General features: G+C 34.1%; 1 protein-coding gene across 1 annotated transcript in view; it reads left to right on the top strand.

The window, feature by feature from the left end:
* LOC145279723 (uncharacterized) overlaps window positions 1-15,465 on the top strand; it is a 125,759-nt gene that overhangs the window by 62,988 nt on the left and 47,306 nt on the right. Inside the window, exons 12-17 of the mRNA XM_080131013.1 lie at window positions 2,638-2,773; window positions 4,304-4,468; window positions 5,319-5,534; window positions 9,665-9,777; window positions 13,564-13,609; window positions 15,320-15,423. Of these exons, the coding sequence (XP_079987139.1) occupies window positions 2,638-2,773; window positions 4,304-4,468; window positions 5,319-5,534; window positions 9,665-9,777; window positions 13,564-13,609; window positions 15,320-15,423 (780 nt within the window). The remainder of the gene's footprint in view (window positions 1-2,637; window positions 2,774-4,303; window positions 4,469-5,318; window positions 5,535-9,664; window positions 9,778-13,563; window positions 13,610-15,319; window positions 15,424-15,465) is intronic.

Raw genomic sequence — 15,465 nt, 5'->3', positions numbered from 1 at the left:
ATAAAGCTTCATTATGTTGTAACTGTTGTCTTGTGTCATTCTTTATCACAAACGAAAAGTAATTGTGTTTATCATCTTATAATGAACATTGTGTAACCCTTCGAAGATTATGTGTCCTCCCCACCATCATCATAAGTGAAGTATCTCCCTCTCCTCTAATATGTGTTAAAAGAACTGTAATACATATAAATATCTTCTCTCCCTCTCATCACTATCGTTATGTCTGTATTACATTAGCCCCCTTATATATGTGCTCCAATATTAACTCCTCATCATCCTTAAAAATGAGCCCCCTGAGACACAACAGTAGCTAATTGACCGAAACATGCTCATAACTGTAGCAACACATTACTGCTTATGTAAAAACAAATAAAGGGTATATATATATATATATATATATATATATATATATATATATATATATATATATATATATATATATATAATTATTTCCATGAGAAAACAACGTCGTAGCCAACATTTACGTTTCTCACTCAATAGTGATTCAACATAATTTCGAAAACTTTTGTGAATTCTATGGAACTTACATCATTTTTCGTTTGATTTTCATACAAAAAAAAAAAAAAAAAATAATAAAAATAATAAAAAATCGAAAACGTAAACGAAGGTATAATTAAACTGAAGCTCCCTATTGTTTTTTAAACAATGTTTGTGGATTTAAACAAACAACTAAATGTATTTATTTGAATTATTCACATCGTTTTGTGTGATTTACAAAAAAATAACAAAGTTAGAAAATAAACTGTTGCTTTTCTTAGAGCTGTATTTCTTCCAGTGGATGATAGTTTTGCCCGGCTCTCCAATGGATAGAGACGGGAGAGAAGATACATCTCTTTTGGCTGCTTCCAGGAAACACTTCGACTACTGTCCGCGATTTCTGAAGGGTCCGAAATAGTGTTATATATTAGGGACTCTACATCAAAATGCATGTCATGATAACTATAATCTGCAAAACAGAATTGTTCCCAGAGTTGAAGCCGGAAGTAGCAGGTCAAATGATAGACAAAACGAGTAAGATGCGAATGACGTCACGTTTTTCGGGAAGAGAGAAACAAGTGTTTTCAAATTAGTCTATTTGTGGGAGAGAGTCTACCAAGTAGTGCGCGAGGCAGTTGGCCAATAATGTAGAAAACTTTATAATCTAAGTGAAATGTTACCTCGATGTCTGTCCGTGTGCGTCACTTATTTCGGTTAAGTTAGCAATAAATAAATGATTAGCTAAGAGAACATTAGTCTCTCTCCTTAGGCAATTCTCTTCAAATGAACCTGTATGAAAACCCCCAGGAAAGAATCCTTTGTATTACTTTCTGCATAAAAAGTGAAACTGTGACGATAGAGAGAAGCGACAGCAGTAGACAAGGATGTATAAACATCGGACACGTATGTATAAAAATCTTTATTTTGTCAATGAAAATGTTACAGTAATCCTTCAAGGAACGGATAAGATGATTGACTATCGTATGAAGCAACCAACTTTCCGCACGAAGAAATAAATATAAAGGTTTATTACTGCTACAGCGGTATGTAGTATCAAGTTAGCTGGATGATTATTATGAGCGGTATTGATATTTGTAAATAGAAATAGAAAGAATGTTATCAAAGTGTAAGGTATTTTTTAGGATAAAATATTTGTTAGAAATGAAAAAGAATGTTAGTTTTCATAATTAAACAAACAGGAATATTAGCTAGATAAATAAATATACGCCACAAAGGTGAATCACTCGATTTGTGTCTTTGGTCATGTGGAGTTAATGACGTAACGAGATAGTTTGAGAAACACGTAGAATTTAGTCGAGAGTTGGCAGTCAGAGTTGAAAGCCGACAGTCGACAATCAGAGGAAGAGAGACGGTCCACTGACCGAAATGGCTCCGACCAGGGAAGACTGTCGGAAAATGTCGATAGTAAAAATCTAAAACCAGTGTGCAGCTTTCCAATGGGGAAACATCGGTAAATAAAACTGATGTAAATACAACCAAGACTTCGGGTCGTGTGAATCTTCATTTACAGCTTTTCGTCCAATCAAGATCAACCCAGATGGATAATATATATATAGGAATTTTTTTTATATGGTAGTCACCACTTATCAAGGCCCGGAACCCTCTCGGGGATAATGGTTTTTACGTGTACAGTAATAAATGAGATAATATCGTAGTAATCGTTATTAATGGAGATTTGATAAAGTGTCTTACTTAAGGGGGCGGTTTATCAGGAATTTATTTATGTTAGACTTGAAGACATCCAAGTTGTAGTCAGGTGGGAAACAGGCAAACGGAAGAGAGCTTCCTGTAAATATATGAATGCATTTTATAGACTACATTGCATTACCACTGACTTATGTCCCTATTTTTTTCCATTGATCGAATCGGTTTCCAAAAAATTTCGTTTTTTATCGAATTTCATTGCTGCATTGGCTTTCAAATTAAGAACCGGAGACTGATTACTTGATTACAGACTAAAAAAAAATAAAAAATTCCATCATGGACCTTTATATTAGGAAGAAATCCACAAATAAAAATCTATTACTTTACTTGAAAAGTAAAGAAGAATCTTTTCTGCGTCTGAGTTTAAAACTAAATAAAGCAAAACATTATCCGTTGTGATGTTTTCTCTTTCAGGAAAGTAATTCGGAGATGACACTTTTACGAACTTATAATTTTATCGATTATACAACCGAAGTGGATCCTGGTGCCTTCTCTATCTCACAATGCTACAGCAGAAACACGGAAATCTATTTCAAAATCGGGTTTCCAGGTACGTAAAAAGCAGATTATATTGCGTTAATAGAAAACCCCTCATAAAAATGTGAAATATCATAACAAAGTTGTTAGAAGCAATAACATACAAAAGAAAATGTTTAATATTTTCTAAAACTTCCTGGACCTTTCTTATTACTTTTTTCTATTTGCTGTAAATCCTCGATCGATTTTAAAGCGGTATCAATCAATGGCGATCACGCATAGCAGCTTTGTTGCGTTTAAACTTTTAAAATCACTTAAAAAACAATCACCAATTTCTTAAATAAAATAAGTTTAAGTTTCCATCGAGCAATTGTACGTAAATATGCCGCATACCCGTATATATATATATATATATATATATATATATATATATATATATATATATATATATACGTGTATGTCGCGTACTTGATCGTGTCGTCCAGTATATATAACGTGTCTCTTTTACAGTATGCTTAATTTTCACTTTTCCGTATTGTTAATAAACTGTTTGTTTTGTGTGTGCGTGTTTACACATATAAATGCAGTTGGCAAACGGGGTAATAGGTCTTGTTGTTGAGATACTTTTCCTCCGAAAGAAACGCCATAACACAAGTTATAATTCAGAAATCACTTATTTACACTTCTTTCGGAGTTTGCAAACGTTTATCTGAATTTCTACATTTTCTCTAGTTGTGTTTACTGGATCAAAATCTCTCCTGAGCCAACAACTCCAATGGCTTGACTCAATCCCCGTCCCCTAGCCGACTGACCGGAAAACTCTAACTGGCTTGTCTGTGTTTCCTGAATATATGACAACTCGTTTCTTTGTTAGTTATCTCATGTTACTTTACCAGCTCAGTCTTATTGTTTTGGTAAATTATTTTTTGTGTAGCTAAAATTCCAAATCTTTTATTATATAAATATTTAACTGTAAATATTTCATTGTTTCAAATATTTATCCCATTTCAATAACATTCCTCTGTCATTAAAAACACCCATTTCAATAAGATTGTAACATTACACAGCGTCATCCTTTGTTTCCTCGTTCCATTGGGTAATCCGGTGCTACCTAGGATCCACAAAACAACAACAAATTTACAATGTATCTAAAAGGATAAAATTGCATTGCTAATCATGGCAAAATTGAAAGAAAAGTAGAGAATCGATTGAAAAAATGGACAGATTGAATTGAGATCAAACATCGATTTGGTTGTGTATTTGAGTGTAACAACCATCCGTTTTCTCTCTCGCGAACACACACATGCACACATATGCACACATATACAGTTATCGGTTATCTTTACGATTACTGTTTACACTTCCCCTCTCGTTGCTTTTTCGTTTTTTAATTCTTTTTAAAAGTATCTTTTGTTTATTAAATTTAATATGAAAATACAGAATAGGAAGCGTCGTTATGTTAAGGGCTTTTATAAATGATAACGTTATTATTAAAAAAACAAAACAAAACAAAAAAACATGGGAAGCGCAACCGGAAGTGAAGTGGAAACAGTAAGCGTAAAGATATCCAGATTTTCAAGTTTTTATTTATTATTTCCTGCAGGAATTTTGCATCCATCGATATATAACAGCCTACGACATAAAGTGCACAGTTTGATTGCGGACACGGCCGGTATTTTTCCACATCGTGTGCAGAAACTATCCTTGCATTCCGACTCTGCTATGGTTTATGTTAGAGCCGCCATTATCGACAGGACAAAAGCAGAAGGTGAGAAAAAAAAACACACCAAAAAACAAGAAACAGCAACAAAAAACCCCAAACAAAACAAAACCAACACAAAACAAAACAAAACAAAACAAAAACAAAAAACAAAACCAAAACCAAAAACAAAAAAAAAACAAAAAAAACGATGAATCAGTTTTTTTCGTGCGTGTCTTTTAACACTCAATAACTTTTTCGAGCACTTTCTATCATTTTCAGTTTGATATTTTAACTAGTCGACCCGTGACCCGTTGAGCCAACTTTTCTACATTGCACATTAGTGTATACAGTTGGTTCCCTTAACTGATTTTGAGGTGAATAGATATTTTAAAGTTTACCCAGAGAGTTAAAGAATAAAGTTAAAAAAAAGTAAAATAAAGTATGATTTCACTTTAACGGAAATTAACGAATAATAATGGTTCAATCAGCATATACATTTAGTCTTTTTCTTCTTTATTTACGTTATTTATCTCATCATTTTATTCTCCTTGTATCCTTTCTCTGGTTTGTATTACTATACATAGATTCGAAAAAGTTGTCAAAAAGCAAATGTATAACAAATAAATGTTATCAAAGGCAAGATAAGTTACTTTTCTACCTAACTGGATATTTCTTAGTGCTTTTATTTAATGTAACATATTTATTCAGCTCGAAAAGCATACAGTATTTACCGATGTATTGGAAAATTTTAAATGGCACCGGAATCTCTATTGAACACGGTAAGTTTGGGCAAATGCGTTAAAAATAAAAAAATGTACAAAATACTGTTAGAAACTCGCTCAATATATGCCAGCCTATGTCACAGTAACATATATAAGTTAATGATTAATATTTATTTATCTTTTTTTATTTCCAGCCCAATTCTCACTGATCAAAAACAAGCAATTAACGGCAAACAACGTAAAGACGACATTCAATAATTTCAACTTACACTCGTGTGCTTCCAAATGCATTTTGTTGGCTTGTCAAGGTTTTGACTTGTCAAACGACGGCGTTTGTCGCCTTGCTACGTCAAAGTTGACCGATGCTTCCACCCAGCTGACATCAAGTAGTACAGCCAATTATTATACACGTAAATAAACGGTTCTCTTTTAAGATTTTTTCTTTTTGTTTTCTAGAGTTTAAAACTAGACAACCAAACATCAAAGAAAATATCGCTGTCGACTGTGTTTTCAAACATTTTATGAATATCTATAATATAAATCCCACCTGTCTGTCTGTCTGTCTGTCTGTCTGTATGTATGTATGTATGTATGTCTCGCAAAACCTTTCGACAGAGGCAACGGATTTTCATGAGATCGGTATCATTTTGAAGCTCGACCCTTCAGACGACAAATACCGAAAAATTGGCTAAAAACAAATTCCTTCGCGCTCAACTAGGCACTTTTCTACATGGAGGGGTCGTTTTTTTTCGCCGATATTTTCGAAAGTCATCCCCTCTTTTCAATTGTCTAGTCTTAATTTAAACCTACGTCACTTTCGGTTTGGCGATGGGCGCAGCAGCTAATGCTTCACGTTTTTTTTCACTTTATTTTCCTCCTTCGCGGTACGGGCTCGACCCTTCCTGCCTATTACCACTTTTTTCTTTTTGCTTAACCACACCCTTACACACACACCTCCACTTTCTTTTCCGTCTTCGCGTCACGGATTCGAGCCTGCCTGCCTACTACAAGTTTTTCTTGCTCAACACACACCTACAAACACCCAGACAACGCCATTTACAAGCTAAAAGCTAATTGGCACAGTCACGCATCTTATCTCCTGACTTGCCCAACCATACGTCATGTCTTAGATGACTTGAGCACAGAAGTAAATGAAAAGATTAAACCTAAACATTTTTCTCTTTTTTCCCTCTCTTTCGTATTTGAATCCGGAACGTACGGCACGCGTGAAACGGTGCTCCATCGGGGACCTGCAGGCACTGAAAAGATGACTAAAATCTATCGCAACTTAACGAGAACCCCCCCACAACATTTAGACAATCCTTCAATTTCTTTCTGATAAAATAAATAGTAATGAACGCCCTCTTTTAATTAAGAGAAATTTTGATACGATATTTCAGACGCATGCTACGCATGGCACTAAAACTTTCGACATCGGAACTCTTTTATATCTCAACTAAACAACAATCTTCCTAGCTCTACAGGAACTCTTAATATTCACGAACATTCTATTCCTTATATTGCTGTAGTCCTCTATTTATAAACACATATTAAATATCTCTTGTGTGAATGTATGCTTCTTAACCCTTTATTTTGTTTTGTTCTTTTAGTTTAACATGTCTCTCGTCCTTTTCCCCATTATAAACACCTCATTAAAAATGGAGATTTTTTACACGTGATCCCAAAACGACCTCCATAAGTGAATGAAATATACCACACACAAGAGAAGCTTCTGATTATTTGACTCCCAAGTTTTTACAAAACACGTAATTCCTGCTTGACAAGCTGGAACAATCGCATCACGTGTCGTAGATATAAGAGAATCTACCAGGATGTTTTTTAAAAATCTATAACTGGTTCATTGCAATAAAATTATCTAGACTTGAACAGTGAAAAAATACTTCAATACGCTTTCTTTCAGAAAAACTGATGTTAAAAACGAGAATTTGTAAAGCTTGGGACATGCGGGTTGAATGTTATATAAAAATCTTATCTGTTTGATAATATCTAATCTCTTCTCGTCTATAACTCTCAATTTTATACAATAAGAAACAAACTTGAAGCCCAACATGATGGCACCTACACCCGAGTTCTCCTATACTTTTCCTAGAAGCAGTGATTGTATGACAAACTTACACATATCCCAAAAGCTATAATAGAATACCATATAGATGTGCAGGTTATAGCCGGAGGAACGATTAAGAATTTAACAGCGATACACTGCCATGGTCACCTAAACTTGGCTTCAACGTTTGCCTAAATTTTCATTGAACCACAGTGTGATGATACCGGTGCAAACTCGAAAATCCCCTAAATTCACTGAGTAACCATGACGCTTGGAAGGTAGAAGGAGAGAGAGAGAGAGAGAGAGAGAGAGAGAGAGAGAGAGAGAGAGAGAGAGATCCGTGCAAGCACGACCTGATGAATATTGAGACTACTTATTTAAAATTACATATGACTGGTAATGGAAAGAACAGAACGCATCAGCACTTATAGTTATATTTTGAGAAAATATGCATACCTTGGAAACGTGACTGTATCAATAGAAATGAGTGATATTCTTAACCTCAGTATTAAAAATCAAAACAGAAAGTTCATTGATTTTGAAAAAAAAAGTCAGTCCAATGTAAAATTTATTCACAAAACAGATTAAGAAAGAAAAGCATTTTATAAAATCGAATGCTTCAATTGTTTAGAAGAATATTGGAAACGTTTAGAATTTGAAGAGATAAATAACATTAGTTTAACGTGTAATATATTTAAAAAATAAACAATGTTATTTAAATAAAATGGTCATCATACAAATACTTCAGGCTTAGATTTCGAACAAAAAGTAAAAAAAAGAAAGGTTAATGTAGTTTGCTTGAAACATTGTTTAGTGTGTATATAACGGTAATTTATAGAAGGCAATATAATGTAGAAGTGTAACTGAAACAAATTTAGACATATAACGATGTATTGAGGTCTGCAGATTCACATATTATTAATACAATATATATATATATGTGTGTGTGTGTTTGTGTGTGTGTGTGTTATATGGCATAATCATATTGACACCAAAGTTAAGAAACAATGAACCTGATCAGTATCAGATGGGTATCTATTTGAGAATACTAGGCGCTGTATGTTCTCTCCGCTTATCCAAGCATTGTTTCCAGTCTTCCTGAAAATATATACGTGCAATTAAAACAGTATTGACTCAGGGGAGGTGTAGTTGGAGATTGTGCAAATGGGTATCCATGGACTGTGAAGACTAAACGGAACTGTTTTTTATATTTTATATACGTTTATAAGATTGTATCATTTTCTTTTCTTACTTGCTTTAATGTGGTCTGATGGTTTGTTGTAAACAGCTTTCCCATGCACGTTTGAACTAAACTTGAACACATATCTGAGGAAGGGAATGTTTGCGAAATATCATACCATACGAAACTTCCACCATTGTATGTCTTTACTTTAGGTGATATCTATTCGTTATGCCTCTGCATTGTATTGTCGTCTTTTATATTAAACAATATTACAATATCAACGCATTTCAAATGTCTGGATTTGAAAATCACCTGCAATTATACACAGCAACGTTCTTATAATATATATATATATATATATATATATATATATATATATATATATATATATATATATATATATAATTTTCGTAAAACAAGTCTTCTATATATATAAAGTAGTAGCGTTCGTGTATGTGTGTGTGTGTGTGTGTGTATGTGCAACTTTCTTACAGCTCGAACCACTGAACCGATCATGACCAAACCTGGCATAATTATGGTCCCCTATCTAGAGATTGTCACACCATTTTTCAAAGTTCAAGGTCATAGCTTATGTATATATACTCTCCTAAAGCTCACATCACTAGACCGATCATGACCAAACCTGGCATGATGATGCCCCTACCTAGGGATATGGGACACCGATTTCTAAGTAAAGGTCAAAGGTCAAGGTCATAACCTATGTATATATACTCTTCTACAACCCAAAACACTGGACCGATCATGACCGAACCTGACATGATGATGGTTACCGACCTAGGGATGGTGCACACTATTTTTAAAGGCCAAGGTTAAAGATTAAAGTCGGGACTTTGCTAGTATTCAATATGACAGAATAAATTATTAAAACAATAAACGATTCCTCTAGATCATTCGAGGTAACGTCATGCCAATTATGGCGTCAACCTGCAACTTCTAAGCCTTGATGAAGGCAAATAAATAAGGATTTATTGAATTACACTTAAAAAAAAATATATATTCGATAGTCAGACAAACAGAATTTTCGAAGAACTTTAATGTTGCAAAATTCGTTTGCAAAAAATTGTATATTCAATTCGATCAGCTGGTCAATTTAAATCTAACTCATTCCGTCAAGAAGCAGTGTAGAAATTTATATTTGTATTTGTGGCATAATAAATGCTTATTATTTATTGATTAAAAATGTTTAAAACATTTTCTCATCTTAAATACCAAACTTCCAAACTCAATAACTATATTGTTTTTTTTTTTAAAACTATATAAAAATGTTTTAGGTACCGTTGTCGGAACGATGGTGTCCGAAATGACCGCTCGTGCTGCTTGGGATAAGTTAACAAAATCTATTTACAAAGGAAACTTCCAAATGTCGATAGACAATCCTCGGCTGGTAAGTAAAAAGCTACTTTATTGAGCAGATTCTAATCCCACTGTTTCTTCTAAAAATTTGATAGTCTTGAAAAAGAAAAAAAAAAAAAAAAAAGAAATGAAAAAGAAAAAGAAAAGAAGACATCCGTCCAAAAAACACGTTAGATAAATCTGACAAGCAATGTTTATGGGTCGATCTAGTCGAAATGGAAATTTCTGTTTCCTATTAAATAAACGAGAACTAATGAGATCTCACGAGATTTATTAACTCATCCAATTGCTTACAGCTTAGCGTTTGTGGTTGGGTTGAGGGTTGTCGTTGCTTGTTCGGTCTCAAGAGATGATACTTTTAGACAGTACCTTACACTTGGAAGGTGGCAGTGGTAGTTACCTCTATTCTTTCCTCAACAACGAATTATCAACAGATTCGTTTGTAACACAGTGCATATGAGCGCGTGGGAAAATCTCAGCCGCAGCAAAGAATTGGCTGGTTTTACGAGGTGATTAGCAGTAGCCGAAAAACGCGCATATGCAAATTAGGAAGTGTGCGCGAGAAGAGAAATGAAAAAAGAGAAAAATGCACCACGTGCTCGGGACAGAAGCAAAGTTCGACGTCTAAGAAAATGGACGTGTAGTGTTGAGGACGAGAATATGCCAGCTGTTACCGGCATGCGGTCGGAGAAAGGAGATACGCGTGTCAGATAAAATGAGCAGGTGGCAGCAAGAGACTTTTTAAGCGGTGTCAAAAGTAACTGTAATAAAAAATTTTTGACCCAAGTTTTTATTTTTTTTATTTCCAGTTTTATTTTTATGAATTTCTGAAGCAAAGTGTAACGACTACGTAACGTAACACGTTTACAGCTACTTTTGCTCCCATTCAATATGCCCCCACTTTTTTTTTGGGGGGGGAGAGAAGTATCTTCGAATTTAAACTGACTGATGGGAGTGAAATAAATTCCCGGGATTTTCAAACTCGTACAGATGAGCACAGCCAAACCTTCGGACTGGATTACGGATAATTGTTACTTTTACCAACAAAGAGGAATTATTCTTTGCAATTGTATTCGTGTTTCGAAAATTAATTCACGCACAACAGATTTACTAAGAAAACCGACCACACAATTAATACTCATTTACAGGTCTAAAAATGATCTGCCGACCACAAACACACACAAAAATAGTCTACGACAATGGAGGACGATTTTATTCAACTATGATTTTAACAGAAGTTACACGACATTCTTTTTTTGCTATGATACCGTATTTATATAAGAAATACCTTATTCTTTTTTATTTTTTTTTATTTTTTTTAGGTAAAGTAGTATGCATGTATTCTATTGTTTTGAGACCGTCTTCCCAGACATGATCTCTTTTTTAAGGGTAGGGTGTAGTGTTTAGTTTCCACGATACAATCGTCCCAAACATTGCCTTGCTCAAGATACACAAGAAGGCCGGAGTTTACATTCGTCGAAACATTGTGAAAATAACACTTAAGATGAGAACAGTAAGCTGAATAATTCATATAATACGGACAAAAATGATTATCGGAACACATTTTAATATAAAACCCATTGATTTTAATTGTTCGCCATCGAAATACTTCAGGCTAACCTGTCGCTATTCTTTTCTCACCAATCTTGTTAATTTGCCTATGCTTATATTACTAATATTAGCGAGCCACAAACGATATATATTATTAAAAATGTTGGTTTTTCATTTATTAATGAAGCGCCATTCATCAAGATTAAAAATAACTCGAGTATGGTGGTAAATGAGATGAATGATGAATATTACGATTGAAAATGATGAATGGAATAAACCAAATTCGATTATTTATGACAGCAGGACCCGTTAACCGGCGTATCCCGGTGGAGGTGTATGGTTGTTGTTGGTGGCCAATCCCCAGCGTCCTAATGTTAAGAACGGTTTTCAGAATAAACACCCCAACCTCCTCATGTTAAAAACGGTTTTCGGAATAGACACACCATTTTATGAAGGAGGGGTTGTCAAATACTTTTCCCAAAATTTAACCTTGATATTCATTAGCAGAATACTCACCAGCAAAGACTATACCCCCTTTCAAAAAAAATTGGAGGGGGGTGGCAGTGTCGAGGGGAGAGCAGTAGATTTGTTTATCACGCGAGCGTACAAATCTGGCGGCCATTGAATTACAGTGCATAGTGCATGTCTTTATATCTCGAAAACTATTTGTCTCCTCCAAAGTTAAAAGAAATTGTTTAATTCAGCAAATTCGAAAACCTATCAAGTCATTATTTTAAAGGAAATTGTGGAGGTGAAGCTACGGTAAAAAAATTACCTAAAAAAGTTAATTTCTGAGCAGTGTCGATAATGAGTTCGAAAAAGAGAAGTAAACAAAAACAAATATATAACAAATAAGTGTTTCTGTAAGCAATAAATTTTATGGTAAATTTGTAGTTTAGCGAGGTAATTATTTGACAGACATAAAAATTTAAAAAACTCTTAATTTTCTTTTTAATATAAAACACATTATTAGACCCAAAGGCTGAAATAAAACCAGAAATTTTTTTTATTGTTTTTTCATCACTTTTATTAAACTAAATGTACGACATTGGAAGCCGCTGTAGTGGTTTAAAAATTTGGCCTTTCTAAGGATTGGCAGATTGACCCTTTAAGTTTAAACTTTGCCTTTTGTACGCTATTTCATGGAACCATGTTTCAATTAAGAGCGTAAAAAGGCCAAGTCTGGCCATAAAAAAGGCCAATCTGTCAAACTTTAGAAATACCAAATCATAAAAACAGTATGGCGGCATCGACTGGCATGAATTTAGTCAAATAAAAAATGATAAAAAAATAATAAAAATGAATGTTTTTTATTTTATTTCAGTCTTTGGGTCTAATAATGTATTTTACATAAAAATAAAAAAGTAATTTGTTTGTCTGGTAACAAACGAAAATAAAAAAAGAAAGAAAATAGGATCGTGTAAGGGTTGTAAAGACATACCAAAATCGAAAAATAAATAATGGTACCATGGGTTCATTTATGTATGAAGAAGTGGATTTTTGAATAATAGAATTGACCGTATTAGCCAATTAGTTGGGGAGGATTTTGAGAAGGGAGAATTTATTATTTTTTAATCGGGCAATGGAAAGATTATGTTATGCGTATGTAGTTAATAACCAGTTACGATGTGTGCAATGGAAGTATCGTAGGAAAATGTAGAATAGGTCCCGATGTCAACTGGTAGCAGTGGGAGGACTAAATATGTATAGAGAAAAATAGGGACTTCTCCTATAGGATGAAATGTAGCATTTTATTATAACGACTTAATGTGTCTAAAATTGTATTCGAAAATTACATAAGATAGTAACTAATAGCCTAGACGTAATGAATTAGTATGTGGCATCTGTTACTGCAAACCTACGATACTTTGGTCCAGAGGGGAATTTCTGCAGTCAAAATATTATATAGGAGATGACGAATTATGACAAGTGTTTATTGACATCGGATTTGAAAGCGATCATGTTATAGCCCGCAGAGAAACAATCATGTGGTAACGTGTTACACATGGGAAGTTTTTGAAAGAAACTCACGGAAATTCCGTTTGATGTTAGGCACATGGAAGAATAATGGGGACTTATTGGCAGTTATTACAACGAGGAATCAGAAATTGAAACTCGATTGAGCTTAGTCTTGTCATGGAATAAAAAGTAAGCTAAAAAACAAAAATAAATACCCCCTCCAATAGCTTCTAGTTAACTTTCAAATAATTTGGGAGCCACTCTTAATCTGTAAAAATAATCTTAATTTTTTTATTTAATATTTCAGAATGATACATTGGAGTACACCGCCCGGATGGCAGAGTTAGTCTTTGGTGAGTTTATATTTAAATTCTTATTTAATAAAAACTCTTAAAAAATAACTATAATTTCTCTCTGACGGTGAAAGCTGGCATTAGATTTGAAAGATAATCTCCTCTGACTGCGCAAGCAACAGCCACGTGTATTTGCAACCAACCGTAAAAATGCTAGAAAGTCTAAGAGTTTTATTTGATCACGCTAATCAAAATGTGAGGTCCGTTTAAATAGGTAAGTTCGGCTCTCCTACCCTAAAATGGAGACAGTGTGAGTGGGTACGAAAATCTCCTTGAACAATAGGTAAACACCCCTCATTCTAAAGAAGGAGAAAATGCGAATTAAAACATACTGACTGATTCGACGCTTCTATACAAAATGCAACTGGCCGTCTAGAAACCGTAACTAGTTAATAACCAGATGTTTGTCACCGAAGTGTTCCAGAAGAGTGGTTTTCATTGTTTTTGCTTACGGCATGTTATATTCCCAAATACTCACCCATCAAAGTTAAAATTCAATTATATATGAAAGCCATATTATTCCATGTTTCGTTGCATTTTTTCTGGGAGCAAGATATAATTAGCTTTTCGGTCATGGGAGCTCATATTACAGGGGAAATCGATTTATTGGCTATCGCTTAAGATGCTCTGATGTGTAAGAGAATATCGAAGAGGTCATAAGGGATATTTTTTATAATTTGTAATGACACATTAAACCAACTTTGTGTCACGCCCTGTCTTTGTAGACAGGAAGGGGAGTATAATCACCACGTTCATAAGATGGTATTTTTTTTTTTTTTATCTTCGACAAGAATGTTTTCGGCTTTGTTTTTGATTTTTACCAGGTTGATATACATCAACATCGCCTGCCCAATCGTAACCAAACTTGATCAAAATATTTCGATTAAGTTTGTTTTCTATTTTCACCATGTGTACGTACAGCATAGCGTCAACATTGCCTGGCCAATCGTCACCAAACTTGGTCAAAATATCGACTTCGTCTAATTAAAAAGGATTTATATTAGGGATATCTAGGTTAAAAGTTAAGGTTACGACAATGGAACAGGTGAATTTTGGTTATAATTTCGTTTTGCTTGTCATATAGTTTCGCTACTTGACTCATATTTTAGTCAATGACACCCCGCATCTTTTATGACATTGATTCGGATCTTTCAGTGTGAAAGTTTAATCAAGCTAGAAATTTGACGGCATTTTAAGTGCTAACATTTCAAAATTTGGTGTATGGATTTTACTAACGATCATGCAAAATTTCGACCTGATCAGAGAAACAGTTTTCGAGTTATCAGCGTTTCTATGCCATAACTTCAGGAATAGTTCATACAGTATGGAGAAGCAAGGCACAGATAAGAATTTGGCCCACTTTTATGTTGTCAAACGGATGCATGGAGTGTCATGACTGGCTTATTTTCTTGTTATATAATAAAAAAGAAATATGCATTAAATTTAGAATCCGATGTATGCGTGCGTGTTTGCATTTGCGTGAGTGAGTTTCTTACTTATGCATTCAGCGAAATGCAACCGAAATCTTTTTGATTAAAAATTGAAGCTACCTTACTTTGTGGTCATTCCAAGGCAATATATTTTATACATTCCTTTAGAAAAATAGGTGTTTAATAACGAGACAAAGCAGGTTATTCCCGACAATTTATTACACATGTCCTTCTGAATATGAAAAATGACAATCTTGTTTTTTTTTTAATTTTATTTCAGGTGTAATTGATGTTGAAAGCAATCCAATCTTTCCTTCCCAAATGTCGTATCGCGCAGAATTTTTACTGCCCAGTCTACAAAGTGTAAAAGTTAGCAACCATGCGGTAAGTTTGAACATGCACCCCAAATGAGTACAAAAATCAGAA

This window comes from Euprymna scolopes, chromosome 7 (assembly GCF_053919585.1).
Source record: "Euprymna scolopes isolate OS-2025 chromosome 7, ASM5391958v1, whole genome shotgun sequence".
Taxonomy (NCBI): domain Eukaryota; kingdom Metazoa; phylum Mollusca; class Cephalopoda; order Sepiida; family Sepiolidae; genus Euprymna; species Euprymna scolopes.
The sequence above is the reverse complement of the archived record's forward strand: the minus strand, read 5'-3'. Positions and strand labels throughout refer to the sequence as shown.